Consider the following 17,126-nt stretch of genomic DNA (forward strand, 5'->3'; position numbering starts at 1 on the left):
GTGGAGTGTGAAGAGGGGCCGGCACCACACCCTAGAAAAGCTGAGTCCACGTGACCGCTGCTGGGAAAACCCTTCTTGCACTCTGGGACGGCCCTGAGTGTTTTGGTAATAGCCAAATGTGACAAAACCCAAATATGCCACAATGGGGAACGGATATGTTAAATTCAGTGCAGTGAACTATTACCCATGAACAATCAATTACAAAGACTTTTAGCAATGTAGAAAATGCTTCTTTCCTAAACAAAATACAAATATACACCCTAATAATTCCTGCATATTTGTAGGTTTAAAAGATATTTAAAATATTTATTTTATTTTATTTTATTTATTTTTTTAACTCTTTTATATTAGAGTATAGTTGATTAATAATGTCGTGATAGTTTCAGGTGTACAGCAAAGTGACTTAGTTATATATTTTCCCATTTAGGTTGTTACATAATATCAAACAGAGGTCCCTGTGCTATACGGTAGGTCCTTGTTGGTCATCCATTTTAAATATAGCAGTGTAAAAGATAAAGATTTGATAGGAAAACATATTTGTGAAAAAGAAAGTCTCAAGTAGGTAGAAATATGGGTGAAAATTTTTTTCCTAAAATTTCATTTAATGTGGCATTAAATAATAATGTGAAAGGAGGGACTTCCCTGGTGGTCCAGTGGTTAAGACTCTGCACACCCAATGCAGGGGTCACGGGTTCGATCCCTGGTCAGGGAACTAAGACTCAGTGCAGCCAAATAAATAAATATTAAAATAAACAAATTCCATTAAAAAATAATGTGAAAGGATATCAGAACAGTCCAGGAAATAAACTGTTTTTTCCCTTTAAGCCATTGTGCCTGTAGCTCAGAATCATAACTTTGAAAAGAATTATATTAAGCTGAGAGAGGAGAGGTCTTTGAACATATCATATGAATAAAAGTTGTGTCATCTTTGTTTTTATGCCTATTTGCCATATTTAAAAGCATCAAGCTAATTTCGAAACACGTTTTAGAGTTTCATATAGATTAATTAGAAGAATAACATTAACAACAATACTATTTTTTCATGAGTATTTATTATAACTTAAGATTTTCTATGTTTCCTATAACAGATATTGTGTATTAAATTAATTTTACCTTTTCTAATTCTTTGTTCTAAATTTTATAAAATAATTCCTTAAGGAAATGTTAAATAATATTAACAAAGCCACCTTTGGGAATATTTCTAGAAATTTTGACATGGTGTGAAATGTCTCAAACATACACATATCCAAATGTTGTTTTGAAAAGTAAAAACAATTGTAATAAAAAAACACAGATCCAATGATTCCTCTGAAGCTCCCCATTCAATTGCTCTTGCGTTTTGCAAGTCCTTGAGGAAAATGAAAAGAACCACTGGAAATAAAGTAATTAAATTCTATCCTTAATGCTGCAAAAAGTACAGAAGCCCAACCTCATCAACAAGAATGGAGAACATTCGTTGTCCTGAATTCGTTACTTTGATGCTTTTGGATGAAGGGCCTTCTGGAATGGCTTCCTTTTTCCATCTTTCTAAAGGGGAGCAGGGGATGGGGCCTGGCTTTGACTGGCTGCCTCTGAGCCACTCATGCTGCAGATGGAAGCAAGGCCGAGATGTCCTTGGAGGAGACAGCTGAAGACGGGGTAGAGCCTGTCAGGGCTCCAGGGCCCTTAGAGGCAAGGGCGGCTCCCAGCTTGGGGGCTCCCGCTTCCCAGCTTTGTCAGCACAACCAGAGTGGACCAGGTTGGGGGCTGGCTCCCTGGAACCTAACTGTGGAGGTTTTAACATGTCTGCAAAGCCTTTGAGACCCTCCCCTTGAACACGGATGAGTGATTTCCTTCCGGGAAACGGAAGTGATGCCTGGAAACTTTGGAGACTAGGTTAAAGGTGATGGGGCTGCTGCCTGGGTCCCAGCCCCCAGCACCTTTGGCTCTTTGGCCACCACGTGAGTCCAGAGAGAGACTGCGAGGGGCCACATGAGTCCTCCCACCCCCGGCACCAGGTGAGTGGGAAGAGTCAACCCCAGCTCCAGCTACACCCTCACTGAGAGACCCCGAGTGAGACGCCAGGCATCCCAGGCAGCGCCTCGACCACGGGGGATGACAGTGACAAATGGCTGTTGTGGTTTTATACCACGTTGGAAGTGGGAACCAGAGCCCTGCGTCTGCAGTGACCCACAGGTGAGAAGCTGGGCTGACGAACTTGCAATGAGCACGGGGGCTGGAACGCACCTACTGGTCCTCAGCACACACTCTCCCTGTCCAGACTGGTGTCCTCCCAGAAGCAGACCTCGAGACAAGGATTCTAGTGAGAGCAGTTTGTGGGGAGGTGACACCACTAGGCAGCGCCAGTAGGGGTGTGGGGACAGGGCGGGGAAGGAAGCCAATGCAGGGCACCAAACAAGCTACCTTCTCCTTTTGGCAACAGGGGCTCATTCCCACTGAGCGCCTCGGGGGAGGGTGTAGAACATTCCTCAGCTGTCCCACCAGAGGGGTATTTATCCTCCAACTTCTAACAGTCACTGATTGAGGGCTGCTCCCAGGAGGCAAAGGGGCGTGAATTCCCCTGTTCATGAGGTTAATTACCTCCCCCTTGCCTCCCGCAGCATCCAATCAGAGCAGGCTGGAAGGCCAGAGAGAACCGTCAGGAGAATTGCAGGTGCTGGCGGGTGGGAGCTGCAGGCACAGGAAGATTAAGTGCTAGTCACCGTCAGAAGTTTCCTACTGACTTTGGAACAGAGGGTGACACTAGGTGAGCCGTACCTGGCAGCTGCCGCCTGGCCGCTGAGCAGTCAGAGGCACCCTGATGCAGGCCGCAAGGGCGCCCGCTGCCCCCGCAGCTGCTGGCTCCACACGGGACCCCCACGCTGCAGCCCCTCTGCGAGCACATGCAGACACCACACCTAGATTCCCACGTGGGTCACGTCCTGACCCGCCTTTCCTAGAGCTGCAGCTGTCACAGGACCTGTGTCTGCCTTTGCAGACCACCTCTCAGGGGGTGGGTGGACATGACATTCCATCTACTCCTGTGTGTCCGTCACCTGACCTGCTCACAGGGATAGGCCTGCAGCTTCTGCCTGGTTCCGTCTCGTTCGGGGTGAAGCTCCTCTTTTCCAGCTCCATCTTCTCAGAAGCTCTGAAGCCGTCTTCCTCTTTTCTTCAAAGTGTGCAGAGCTGCCGAAAGGCAAGGTATGCACAGGCCAGTGTTGTCCACTAGAACTCTGTGCAGTGATAAAATGGCAGCCACTAGCTACATGTGGCTGTTCAGCAGTTGAAATGTGGCCTGACTGAGGGGTGAAATTTACATTTCATTTCATATCATCTGATCTAAATTTAAGTGGCCACCATCCTGGCTGGCACAGGTGCGGGCCACGGCTCCTTCGGATCTACTCCAGGGCCTCGCCGCCTCCTTGGTCCACTACAGCTCCTCCCTCCTGCTTTGAGGATCCCGCCTCCGTCCATCTGGTCAGTGCTCATTCTGAGACGTCTGTCCCTCTGCCCTGCTACCTCCCCTCACCCAACCGCCGGGAGAAGAAAACACGCACTTGACACAACAATGAAGGTTTGAAGTTTTTTCCCACAGGGGTGTGGTCTGGGGGGAAGGCTGGGAGTGCCCGTGAGAAAGAAGAGACTGAGCGAAATACCCAGAAACATCAAAACTGTCCAGATGTCCCCCTGCCACCCATCACGGCAAGTTCTGGTTTAGAGGAGGCAGTCCATCCTGCCTCCTTCTCCGCTGACTACAGATTTGAGAATCTAGAATTGCATGCTTCAGAATAGTGGTGTTCCTTCTTAAACGTACACTTCCTAGACTCCAGCTCCACGAGATGCCAATACAAAGAGCGAGGGGCTTAGGGGTCAGTATTTCTTGAACATCCTTTGGGAACTGCTTTAATCAACACACTCACGCCGCACTGGGAGTTTTCGAGTTGGACCCTCCACCAAATCCCCACAGACTGCTCTGCTTCTCGACTGCTCGTGTCCACTTTTTGCAGTTTTTCTCTTTACTCCTGCATTTACTTCCTCTAATTTCCTGCTTCCTTCTTCACCAATACTGCTCCAGATTAGCTTTTTGAAGTTAGAATAATGCATGTAGTAAAATAAACTCTGCCTGAGGATCTGAGGCTTCCTTCCGTCTCTAGAGTGGCTGCACTTCAGGGACTCTGTGACATACGCTTTAGTGGCCTTTCTTATTAGGAGTTTGGCCCTTCTTGCCTTGCTCTCCCAGTTCAGGCTTCATTTGCTTAGATGTATTTTGTGTGCCAGTGCCCACAGTGTATTTATTAATAGTTTGAAACTGTCTCAAGTTCTCATTTGGCAGCGATTTTCATATTTGCTTCACCACCTCTGCTTTAGCATTGCCAAATGTAAATGGTCTAGACTCTGCATTAAAAAATAACTCCCTCTGACCTTCCAGGACAGGCCTGGAAATCGTTGGCACAGGGTAGCATCTATCTACGGATACTTCTCCTAGGAGATTATAAATTCCTGACAGGCAGAACTGTGTCCCAGGAGACCCACTCCACACTATGGCCAGCATTATGTAAAGAATAAGAGAGCTCAATGGCTCACATCCATTGAAAAGAATTCAGTCAATAAAAACAGAGGATTATGCACATATCCCGTATATGCAAGTCTTCTTTAACCAAGGAAGAGGACCGACAGAAAGCTACAATATGCGGAGACTGAAAAACAACTCTGAATTTTTAAAAAAAATAAATTTATTTATTTATTTATTTTTGGCTGCGTTGGGTCTTCTTTGCTGCACGCAAGCTTTCTCTAGTTGCGTCTAGTGGGGGCTACTCTTCCTTGTGGTGCACGGGCTTCTTGTTGCGGTGGCTTCTCTTGTTGCGGAGCATGGGCTCTAGGCGCGCGGGCTCCAGTAGTTGTGGCTCGCGGGCTCTAGAGCGCAGGCTCAGTAGTTGTGGTCCACAGGCTTAGTTGCTCCACAGCATGTGGGATCTTCCCAGACCAGGGCTTAGTACCCGTGTCCCCTGCATTGGCTGGCAGATTCTTAACCACTGCACCACCAGAGAAGCCCCAACTCTGAATTTATATTGGGGCAAACGTTTCCTTCTTAAATGCCTTGCTCTGAAGATAAACGTGGTTCCGCCTGCTGCTGGAGCTGGAGGGTGGGTGGGCGGAGCATCGCAAGATTATTTCAGCTGCGTCCCTGGCCGCCTTACATCACGCTCGCGGAATTCGCGGGCAGTGAAGCTTTCCAGCCTGCCACCCGCCGTGTCCTCATCCACCCCGTTGTCCCCGCGTCCCTGTCCATCCCCTGGCCACGGTCGTGCTGGGCAGAGACTCCTGATCCAACGTGATGCTTGAGTTTGAGGCGGTCTTCTCTGGAAGCCACGGGCTCTTTTCCGTTCCCCACATCCTTAAAAGATTAACGTTCCCCTTCGCAGAGGGCCCTACAGAGGGTCAGGACCCCCACCTCCAGGCCCTCGACGCCCGCGGGCTCTGCGGCCTTCTGGGTATGGTAGTGGACGCCTCGCTCGCTCCCGCCGCCGGAGTGAGGCCTGGACTACAACTCCCGACAGGCTGCACGGCGCGCCTCCGCGCCCCGCCGCTGCGAGAGGACGTCCCGGGCGCGGCCTGGACTGCAACTCCCGACAGGCTGCGCGCCCCGCTGCTGCGAGAGGACCGGGAGGCGCGGGAGGCGCGTCCGACCCGGAGAGGAGGTTGTGGCGGCGGTCGCGGCTGGCGACATGGACAACGCGGGGAAGGAGCGAGAGGCGGTGCAACTGATGGCGGAGGCCGAGAAGCGAGTCAAGGCCTCCCACTCCTTTCTCCGAGGGCTCTTTGGGTGAGCGCCGGACCGCGCGTGCCCTGAGCGGGGGTCTCCGTCCCTGGCCGGCGGGCCCCCACTTCCCTCGGGGGCCCCCAGAACGCCCCAGGGACCCCCCACGCTCCAGGGACCTCCTAGGACCCCCGGAGTCCCCCACCTGCCCTCCAGGGATCTCCTGGAACCCCCGGAGCGCTCCCCACGCACCCCCTGGAACCCCACGGCGCTCCAGGGGCCCCCATGCGCCCTCCAGGGATCCCCTAGGACCCTCGGAGGCTCCCCCCACCCCGCGCGGGTGCGGGGTCCCACCGGCCGCGCGGGTGTGCGTGACCCTCCCCGCGGCGGCCACACCGGTTTGTTATTTCGCCACGAGTGAACCGACGTAGCTCGGGAGACCCGTGTGGGCGTGAGGCGCCGGGGAGCGGCGGGTTCCGGACCCCCAGCCCTAGCGCCTGGCCCGCGGTCTGTCGGGGGCGTCGGGCTGGCGGTGGGGCCGCGGCAGCCGCATTCCACCACCCGGTGCCCGTGCGCCTTGCGCCAAGTACAGGTTTAATAAATATCCGTGGGAGGAATGAGTACGTTTTCTCAAACTGGTGTCTTTCCTTCACTGGAGATTGATGTGATACGCAGGGCCTCCTGTTGGATTAGGGATAACGCAACTCCTCTAAGTCTGCGTCATTTGGGAATCCCGTTCATTTCCTATAATTCTTCTGTGCTCTCCTAGGGAAGGTCTTAAATTCGGACTTCCCAAAAAGCAGAGCCTGCATTGACAGTCCTTGGAAGAATTCTGGGCGGTTGAATATGTGAATGATTCAGCTGTTTAGGATGAGAGAGGCAGAAAGTTCGTGGTGGTTTACTCTTTTTCCTTTTGGAAGTGAAAGGTCCTCGGCCAACACCCAGAGCATGTTTTTATTCTGAGAAGGACCGGGGGTCCGTATTTAACTGTTGCATTATTAGACGCAGTTTTATTTCTGTACAAAATCCGTTTGGAATCTGCTAGTCTTGCCACCTTCGGTCTTTTGGTAATACTTTACCGTTGTTGATAATCTCCAGGAAATGCTCATATGCAGGTTTCATGCAGTGCACGTAGTGTAGGGTGCAAAGATGCAGAAAGGTAAGGGTTCCTGTCCTCAAAAATCTCTCGGGGCACTTATCCCAGCTGGTTTCTAAATTTCTCACGTGATGTGTGGTCTGCATTGTAGCAGTGAATTATAAATTTGTTCCCCTTTAAAAGTTATGGCAATACATAAGGAGCACTGCCTAATACTTGATGCTAACACCAAACAACAGCTCCTTTCTCTGGTTGTTCACAAAACAATTACAGTTTATTTATATAAAATGTAATGTCATAGCACCTCAAGCTGGGAGGTGATCGTAATGGCACAGCGTTTCAAGTCCAGATGTGCTTCCCTGGAAGAGAATCTGTAATTGGCAGAGGAAAAAGGCCGGAGAGCACTTGATGCTTCTCAAGGGCGTGCTCCTTTCTGTGAAGAGGTGTTGCGTTATTGTTTTCGTGAAAGCAGGCCAGGTCTTGAATCAGTAATCCTTAAGGGATTTTAAAAAGGCCTTTTGCCTTTCTTCTCCTTGGCTGTTGATCACCTGTTTCATTGGTAGGCTGTATAGGAAGACTTCATCCTCACCATTCACACTCAGTTTGCTTGAAAGTCATTGCATCCTAGGTCTGACGTGGATCCAGTAGGTCAGTTTATTATCCTCGCTTTGGGACCTCGGGCAAGTTCCTTAGCCCCTCTGTGCCTCAGTTTCCTCGGCTATGAAATGAGGGTAAGAGAAGTATATCTCATAGTGAGTGAGGGTTTTTTGAGTATATGCTTGTAAAACATTTAGAGTCATTGAAGATGGGGATTATGAAATATTAATTAGTATCTTCATCAAAATTTTCAGGCCCAGTTATTTATCAAGGAAGCAGCCAGACAGATCAAAGCAGGATTTCGGAGCCAAAGACCTTTTGGACTGTATCATTGGTCTTTTAATGAAATAAAGTATTTGAAAGAGCTTTGCACCATGTAACGGTTACTTATACTATGGAAGACTGTGTTTTTAGTAATACTTGGCTCCAGGAAAACTTGGGGAAGAGGGTACTCAGAGCTCTGTGAGGTTTAATAGCGTTACATAATTCTTTGAAGCCAAAAACCAGGCCTAGTTTCTCTCTCAGTGACAGTGGGAAGACAGATTCTGTATCAGTTTCAGTCGTTCAGAATCTGATGTTATATCTAGCATCACTTGCACCTGTCATCACCCTTCTAAGCCGGGATATATGTTACTCCACCCTGCCCCCACTCCCTTAGCCAGAGAATTTTCCCATCTACTTGTTTTCCTTTATTTAAACCACAGTGTAATCTATCTTCATGTCAGGCTCCTTAATTAACAAAACATACCTGCATGAGTATCACCAGTATCATCGAGCCCATCTGTTTAAGGGCTGACAGTGCTTTAAAGGGGGCAGGTGATGCTGTTTGGGGCTGTGGCAGCCATTACAAGGTGCTCAGTGTACTTTACTGCAGATGTGTCACACCATGGACTCATTATCCCAGCTGCAGGTTAAAACCTGTTAGAAGTGGGTCCCCTTCACTCAGTGTTGATCCACCACCCACGCTGGTTTTGTGGCAATGCTGTATTCTCACTATTCTGTAGCTCTTCCTTTTTTGTTGCTTTCAGTAAAATTAGATGAAAATATGCATTGTGTATTCCCGAGAAAAAGTCAGTCATGCATTCTTCTGTGTGTAAGGCACAAGTCTAGGCTTGTCTGCAAGATGTCAGTGTTCCTTCCCCGCGTCCCCCTGCAGGAAGGGAGCTGCTGAGGGATGCAGCCATCACAAGAAGCCACTGTCGTGGTGGTCTGTCTTTCTGTTTGACTGCCAGTTAAACAGTGATGTGTTTTTGTAGTTGTGGAATGAAATTAAAACTTCTTCTTTTGCTGACTGAGCTTAGTATAGCAAAATTACCACTGAAAGAGTTGTGTTTTGGTTTCATTTGTTTCCAGAGATGAGCTATTGAACTTTGTAGTTAATTTCAAATTTTAATTTAGCATCTTAACTACTGGTATGATGGTTAGCTGACCTGGGTCTGACAGCAAGATGGCTTTGCATTTCTCTTGTTATAGGAGACCACACTGGGTACACTGCCCAGCGCACATGGAGAGAGTGGCTTAAGGCTGACCGTGGGAAGATGTTCTGGATGGTTAATGCTTCCTTCTCGGGCTCTTGAATGTTCCCCAGTCTCAAAGCTTATAAGGAGCTGTAAATCTGGCAGTGTTGAAGTAGATTTAATGAAAGGCCCTGTAGAGTTATCTTGAAATAACTATAAGTTTATAATTTCTTAGCTAGTTGTGAAAATTGGGAATATTTCTTAAGCATTATAGGCCATTATCAGTATTCTTCACTCAGTTTTATTTTGGCAAAGATTGTGTTTACATTTTGCCAAAATACGGTGGGGGCATGTGAAGGTATTTATAAAGCATTTAGGTCTGCCTCAGTTACAGTAGATATTCAAATGCAGATTAAACTTTTAAAAAAAACATTAAGCTCAGATTTACTCAGAGACAGGTAGTATAGTATAAGAAATATATATGTATATTTACTCTTTATTTCCTATGTAATAAGAAATAGAGGACTTCCCTGGTGGCACAGTGGTGAAGAATCCTCCTGCCAATGCAGGGGACGCGGGTTCGAGCCCTGGTCCGGGAAGATCCCACACGCCGCGGAGCAACTAAGCCCATGTGCCACAACTACTGAGCCTGTGCTGTGCTCTAGGGCCCTCGAGCCACAACTACTGAGCCCTCACGCCACAACTACTGAAGCCCGCGCACCTAGAGCCCGTGCTCTGCAACAAGAGAAGCCACCACAATGAGAAGCCCACACACGCAACGAAGAGTAGCCCCCGCTCGCCGCAACTAGAGAAAGCCTGTGCGCAGCAACGACGACCCAATACAGCCCAAAAAAAAGAAAAAAAATAGAATAACCTATATATTGAATAATTATATATTATATAAGGTATATTATGTATGAGCCATAATAATATATACTATTATATGTAAGAAGACCAAATATAGATTCTAGTTTACTAGCTTGGGGATCCTGGCCAGGTAAATCATATTCAGAGCTTCTGTTTTTTCGGCTTTTGAATGGGCAGAGGGAAAGAATTTACTTGTCAGAGTTGTAAGGATTGAATGAGGTATCAGAATGCTTATTAAGCTGCACAGAGCTATATTACTGTTACTTATAATCATTTGGTTTCCTAATTTGAGTGTCAATGTCAAGTTACAGTTTGCATATCAAGTGATAAACTCTCACAAGATTGGCCTTTTTCTGTCTGCATTTTTGCAGTGTTCACCATATATTCTCTCATTCTTGTGAGCCCTGCGAGGTGCAGAGTCCTTTACAAGAAGTAGGGAGGACTGTGGTGGCCTGTGGCTCTAGGATGTAAGGTCCTGGGGCGTCTGCCTTAGTTGGTGGCTCTGGCCCAGCGCTTGCCGCAGCACGTGGCTATGGCAGGCGCGCGTGGACTATGGTGAATGCGGATACAGATGTTGATTTGTTTTCTTGTACTCTTTTGTGTAGTTTAAAGAGCAAAGGTAACAAAGAGCGGGGGAGTTCACGTCACTTTCTTCTGTTTTCTTGAATATGTGTTTGTAGTAAATCCATATATGGTAGGAAAATGCAAGGAGTACAGAAGGGTTTCAGTTGAAAAGTAAAATTTTCCCTGAGTCCTCACTCTCCTAAATCTTACTCAGCAGAGGTAACCATTTAACTTTCTTTTTGATTCTTTTGATGGTTATTGCCATAAGTCTAAGTACTTTTAGAATACTTCTACTACCAGATTTATTAATTTTAGATAATATTTGTCAATCCTGCCACATAGCTTATGTGGCAGTGCATTTTCTCCTTCACCTCTTGTTTTTAGTTAATTCTCAATCTCCAAATATTATCTTTTATATGTAAGTAACATTTAAATTTATAATTCTGCTTTAAAAATTTTTCAGGTATTTCCCTATTTCTGTGAGTTACAGAGTGGCCGTGAGTATCATGTCCAAACTGGGATATTTTTGAGTTGCCAAGAAAACGCGTATAACCTAGGAGTGTCCCCGCAACCAGGACGGAGGATCATCCTAGTTAAAGGCGACTCCGTAATCTATTTTTATGCTTTCACTTTACATTCATTTGATTAGATGATAAAATGGGTAAAACTTCCATACCTTAAGAATTTTCAGTTAGTGATGCTTGTGAGTGCACAGTAAGGAGACTTTGAAAGTAGAATCTCAGAGTGTTAATCACGTCTGTATTTGAATAGAGCTTATCGTAAGTAATGGTAATTTAATTAAAATGTAACAAAGTAATAGATCAGTTCTTTCTTGGGTTAAAATATGTTTTTCACAGTAAGGAAGTATCTTCCAATTCGGTTTTAATGGGTGTTTTCATTAGGGGTTGAATGAGGGCCTTTTCAATAACTGTCAGGTAAGCGTGACTTTTTTTCTTAGTTATTAGTATATTAACTAATGGATAGCCTCATACTGAACTCTGCTTGCATCCCTTAAATAACCCCTCTGGGTTATAATGTATTATTTTTACTATGGGATTTTGTTTTTAGATATTTTATTTCAAATTCTTTTATTTACAATTCTTTTGTGTATAGTCTTAGATTGAAGTATTGATGTCACAGGCACTCATGTCACAGGTACTCTCATAAAAATAATTTGTAAGTTTTTCTTTTTTCCCATGCTCTGGTCTTTGGATTTTTAAATAGAATCCTCTTACAGTGAAATCATCTTGGGCTTTTTGGTGGGTATTTCTTTGATAACTTTCTCTTTTTTCCCTCTGGAATTTATAATGTTTAAACTTTCTATCTCTGCTGAGCTCAGTTTTGGTAAATTGTATTTTACAAGGAAATTATTCATTTCATCCAAGTTTTAAAATTTATTTGCAGAGTTGTGCAAAGTAGTCTTTTATGACTTTTAAAATGTTATTGCAGCAGTTATTTCCCTCTTTTTACTTCTTACTTATGTGTTAGTGCGTGTCCCCTTTTTGTCTTGATTCTTTTTCTTTAAACAACTGATATTTTGACTTACGAGTTTTACTAGTTTCCTGTTTTCTACCTTATTAATTTCTCTCTTGCCTTTATTACTTTCTTTTGTTTTTTTCCCATGGCTTTTTTGGGGGGTGAGGGGTGGTATTTAATTCATTATTTCTATTTTATTTATGTGGATCCAAATATTCATGGATGAATTTTCCTTTAAAACTGTATTACTGTTTTAATTGCATCCCATAGATACTGATATATAGTGTTTTTATTTTAATTTGTTTCATCTTTGACCCGGGAGTTCTTTGAGGGTTTTGTTCCAGGTAGAAGGACCTTTTTTGTATATTATTAATTTCTAGCTTCATTTCATTATGATTAGAGAACGTACTGAGGTTTTCTTTGCCACCTAATGTGTGATTGGTGTTCATGACTGGTCCATGTGCCCTTAAGAAGAAGTGGGTTTTCTCTTTTCAGAGTGTATGACTTGCTAGAGATCCCTGAGATCTGGTTACTGATTATGTTGTCTAGGTCTTTCATATCTATATTTTTTGTCCACTTGACCTGTTTTGGACTAAAAGGGGTATATTAATATCTCCTTTTATGAGTGTATTTCTGTCTTCTTGGATCTATTATAATTTTTTTTCTTTTTTTATTGTAAAATACACATAACATTTACCATCTTAACCATTTTTAAGTGTAGAGTTCAGTAGTATTAAAGTACATTCATATTGTTGTGCAGCCATCACCACCATCCCATAACTCTTGTCATCTTGTAAAACTGAGACTCTATACCCATTAATAACTCTCCATTCTCTGCTCCCCCAGCCCCTGGAAACCACCATATGCTTTCTTCATGATTTCAGCTGTGCTGAGTACCTCATATAAGTGGAATCATACGGTATTTGTGTTTTTGTGATTGGCTTATTTCACCTAGCATAATGTCCTCAAGATTCATCCATATTGTAGCATATTTCAGAATTTCTTTCCTTTATAAGGCTGAATAATATTCTGTCGTATGTATATACCACATTTTGCTAATCCATTCATTCATTAATGGACACTAGGATTGCCTCCACGTTTTAGCTATTGTGAATAATGCTGCTATGAACATGATTGTACAAATATCTCTTCAAGACCCCGCTTTTCATTCTCTTGGGTATATACCCCAAAATGAAATTGCTGGATTATATGGTAATTCTACTTTTAATTTTTTGAGGAACTGCCATACTGTTTTTCCACAGTAGCTGTACCATTTTACATTCCCACCAACAGTGCACACAGGTTCTAATTTCTGAACATGCTTGCCAGCACTTGTTATTTTCTGTTTGTTGTTTTTTAAATTAATGGCCATTCTGACAGGTGTGAGATGATATCTCATTGTGGCTTTGATTCGCATTTCCCTAATGATTAGTGATGGTTGAGCATCTTTTCATATGCCTGTTGGCCATTCATATATCTTCTTTGGAGAAATGTCTATTCAAGTCCTTTGCCCATTTTTGAATTGGTTTGTTTTTTTGTTATTGTTGAGTTTTAGGAGTTCTCTTTATATTCTGGATATTAATCCTTTATCAGGTATGTGATTTGCACATATTTTCTCCCATTCTGTATGGTGCCTTTTTACTCTGTGAATAGTGTCTGTGATGCATAAAATTTTCTTAATTTTCATGAAATGCAATTTGTCTATTTTTCTTTTCTAACCTGTGCCTTTAGTGTCATATCCAAGATATCATTGACAAATCCAGTGTCATGAAGCTTTTGCTATTTTCTTCTAAGATTTTTTTGTTGTTTTTTAAGTATCACATTTAGGTCCTTGATCCATTTTGAGTTAATTTTTGTATAAGGTGATAGGTAAGGGTCCAACTTTATTCTTTTGTAAGTCAGTATCCGGTTTTCCCAGCACCGTTTGTTGTAAAGACTGTCTTTCCCCTGTTGAATGTTTTGGCACCCTTGTCAAAAATCATTTGCACATATATGCAAAGATTTATTCATGGGTTCTCTATTCTAGTCTGTTGGTCTATATGTCTTTTTTTATGCCTGTACCACATTGTTTTGAGTACTGTAGCTTTGTAGTAAGTTTTGAAATCAGGAAGTATGAGCCCTCCAGTTTTGTTCTTCCTTCTCAAGATTGTTTTGGCATTTAGGATTACTGTAATTTCTGCTGTAGAAAGGTGGCTGCCAGGTTTTGGTACATAGATATTCACAATTAATATAATTTCATTTGAATTGTATCTTTAGCATTATGAAGTGAATTTCTTTATTTCATTTGATACTTTTGAGCCCAAATTCTACCTTGTCTGATGCCAGCAATCCCTGCTTTCTTGTTACTTGCGTTTGCCTGTTTTAGAGCTGTGTTAGGTAAGAGGATTATACCTGATGCCTGTTGCCATGTGGCCTGTGCTGCCTCGCCCCAGGGAGAGGGCACCTCCCCTCCCCGTTGAGTCCAGGCGCCGTGGCCTGAGTCCAGGCAAGGTGGCCGGGACTGACTTTGAGGTAGGAAGTGAGAGCAGAAGCTGCAGGGGTCATCTGTGCTTCCGTCATGAGAGGAGTACACCCGATGGGGGCCGCATTCCAGAACAGAGAGAGAAGACCCACAGAGAAAGAGCCAGCAGAGTCACAACCAGCACAAGGTGGAGTGAGAGAGAGAGAAGCTTTGGGAAGACTTGGGGATATTTCTTGCTGCAACAAACCTATCAAACGCAGGTTGACATATTTGGCAAACTCCCGACCAGCTCTTTATCTTGAGGCTTTCAGAATAGCTTTATTTTAGTTGTGTCTGTCATATTGAGCACAGGGTTGGGCTTTGTTTGTTTAGATTTGTGAGCAAATCTAAAAATCTTCAGCACATTTACATTATTGGTATGACTGGCATATGGATGATTTTTAATTCTGTCATTTTGTTATATTTGTTATGGACAGCTGACCCTTGAACAACATGGGTTGGAACTGCATGGGTCCACTTATACGCAGGTTTTTTTCAGTAGTAGGTACTGCGGTGCTGCCCGATCTGTGGAATACGAGGGTGTGGGCGGGGGACTGCGTGTTTGGAGGGCTGGCTGCACCAGGGTCAGCGCACCAACCCCCCGCACTGTTCAAGGGTCAACCGTATTATGTTTTATTTGCAGTTTTTCTTCATGTGATCTCTTTTCTTTGCTTTTTATTTAGGAAATTTTGTAATTTTATTTTACTGGCTACCTTTATGCTATGAATCTTTTTTAATACCCTTCGCTCGGTTTCCTTACTTAGGCATCTAGTATTTTGTCTGCCCTGGAAAAAGCCATTACCTACCTATGTGCCACTCAGAGAGGGTGTTCTACTTACCCCTTTATCCAGGGTGTGTGTGTGTATCGGAGAGGTTCAGTTATTCTTCCTCCGCTTACAGTGGGGTTATGTCCTGATAAACCCCTCGTAAGTTGAAAATGTATTTAATACACCTAACCTACCGAACGTGATAGCTTAGCCTGGCCTTCCTTAAACATGCTCAGAACACTTCCATTAGCCTACAGTTGGGCAAAACAATCTAGCACAAAGCCTATTTTATAATAGTGTTGAATGTCTCTTGCTATTCATTGAATAGGTACTGCAAGTGAAAAGCAGAGTGGGCATCTGGGTCCAGAATGGTTGTGAGTGTGTCGGTGATCACATGGCTGACTGCGAGTGCAGCTGGTGTCCCTGCCAGACCCATCACAAGAGAGGGTCTACTGCATATCGCTAACTTGGGGAAGGATCAAAATTCGAAGTCTGGTTTCTCCTGAACGCTCCGCCTTCTATCAGTACGTTAGTGCGGCTTCTTTGATGACTAGGGTCATGGGGGTGGGTTGGGGCTTGCTGCCACTGCAGTTCTGCCTCCTCCCATTTCCTAAGACCCTGAGTTTATTTCCACCTCCGCTTTCTTTCCCTTCACTGCCAAGCCTCCTCTCCCCCTCCCTCCCGCAGAAGCAAATCATCTGGAATCTGCCGCCTCTAGCCAGGCCACCCTTCCAGCCCCCCAGGTGCTCCAGGTCTCATACCTGCCTCCTTGACCCCACTCTGCGGCCCCCCCTTGCCAGGGTCTTGTGGTCTGTGAGCTGCTGTTGCTGGGACCCTGCCGCACCCCCTCTTGAGTCCAGCCGTCCCCTCCTGATTTCTAGCAGGGGCTGTGTCCCTAGCTCTGCTAGTTCAGGGTCTTTATTTCCCCAGCTTTATTTAAATGAAGTCTTGTTGAATTCTGTCTGCTAGTTTTGCTGTGAGTGTATTACGGGTGGTTGTATCTGCTCCTTGTTGATCTGTGTGGTTCTGGAGGATGTGAGGACGTGCTTGTATTTAGGCAGCCATCATTGTCCTATGGGAATCACAAGTCTGAAAGATTAAATTCAGTTTAAAAATTGAATTTTTATAAAGATTGAAATTAAATATAAAAACTTCTCTTGGCAAGTCATGTTGTGTGTGTCGTTTCTGAGTTTATCCAGTAATTCCTATTTTTGCCTTCCTTGTAATATTTAAGTATCTTGGTTTGTTTTACTAAAAGGTCCAATCTATACACATCTCCCCTCTTCAAGAGAGGTGACTCCCCATATCAAGTCAAGGCATTGGGACTATTACCAAAGAAAGTCCAAGTAGCTTTCTTTGCTGTACCTGTTCTTGTAACTTTATTTTAGCAAGTTATGCTTAAATGCAGATACTTTTGTCAGACAGTCTTTAAATGTCTCAGATTGTTTCCTGTGTCTGAGAATCTGTGATTATTTTTTCTTACATAAATGGAAATAAAGTGAGATGTTCTCAGAAGATGGACTCCCAGGGTCCAGGGCAAAACACTGAGGCCACCTGTCAAGTTTGAGGCCCCTGCTTGTCTTCTGCCAGCTGCTCTGGGGGCGGTGCTCTGGGGCTTGGAGCTTGGTGCTCTGGGGCTTGGAGCTGTGTCTGCTCTTGGAGGGGGGAGGGAGGGAAGCTGATAGATGCCTGCGTTTGTTGGTAGGCAGTCCACTCCAAAGCCTGCGTGCTTGCCACTACTCCTACTGTTACTGGTTTGTGAAAAAGCAGAGGACTTCAGTCAAGCAGTTACAGGCGTTTGGTATAAGAATTCAAATGAGCTCTAAGAAAAGTATCTCCCTGGGGCCTCTGCATTCCACCTGCTGCAGGCACTCTGCTTCCTCATCACGTGGAGGAAGCTGGACTGTTTACAGACATATTAAACCCAGAACTAAAATAACCCTGAAAGGGTTAAGTTTATCTAGGAAAACTCCCAAGTTTTAGAATCTGTGGAGATAACAGATATGAAGTATCAGATGAAAGTAAATTGCTTGTTGGAGGGTAAAAAGTAGAATAAATAGTT

At 44.6% G+C, this 17,126-nt stretch overlaps 1 protein-coding gene across 2 annotated transcripts in view; it reads left to right on the top strand.

Annotated features, from left to right (window-relative positions):
- The first annotated feature begins 5,651 nt into the window (after nucleotides 1–5,651).
- Nucleotides 5,652–17,126, top strand: part of NAPB (NSF attachment protein beta) — a 38,935-nt gene continuing 27,460 nt past the window's right edge. Inside the window, exon 1 of one of the 2 annotated variants that reach the window (XM_068565748.1) lies at nucleotides 5,652–5,806. In XM_068565748.1, the coding sequence (XP_068421849.1) occupies nucleotides 5,709–5,806 (98 nt within the window). In that variant the 5' untranslated portion in view covers nucleotides 5,652–5,708. The remainder of the gene's footprint in view (nucleotides 5,807–17,126) is intronic. The other variant, XM_068565746.1, reaches the window with a different exon arrangement.

This window comes from Eschrichtius robustus, chromosome 16 (genome assembly GCF_028021215.1).
Source record: "Eschrichtius robustus isolate mEscRob2 chromosome 16, mEscRob2.pri, whole genome shotgun sequence".
Lineage (NCBI taxonomy): Eukaryota > Metazoa > Chordata > Mammalia > Artiodactyla > Eschrichtiidae > Eschrichtius > Eschrichtius robustus.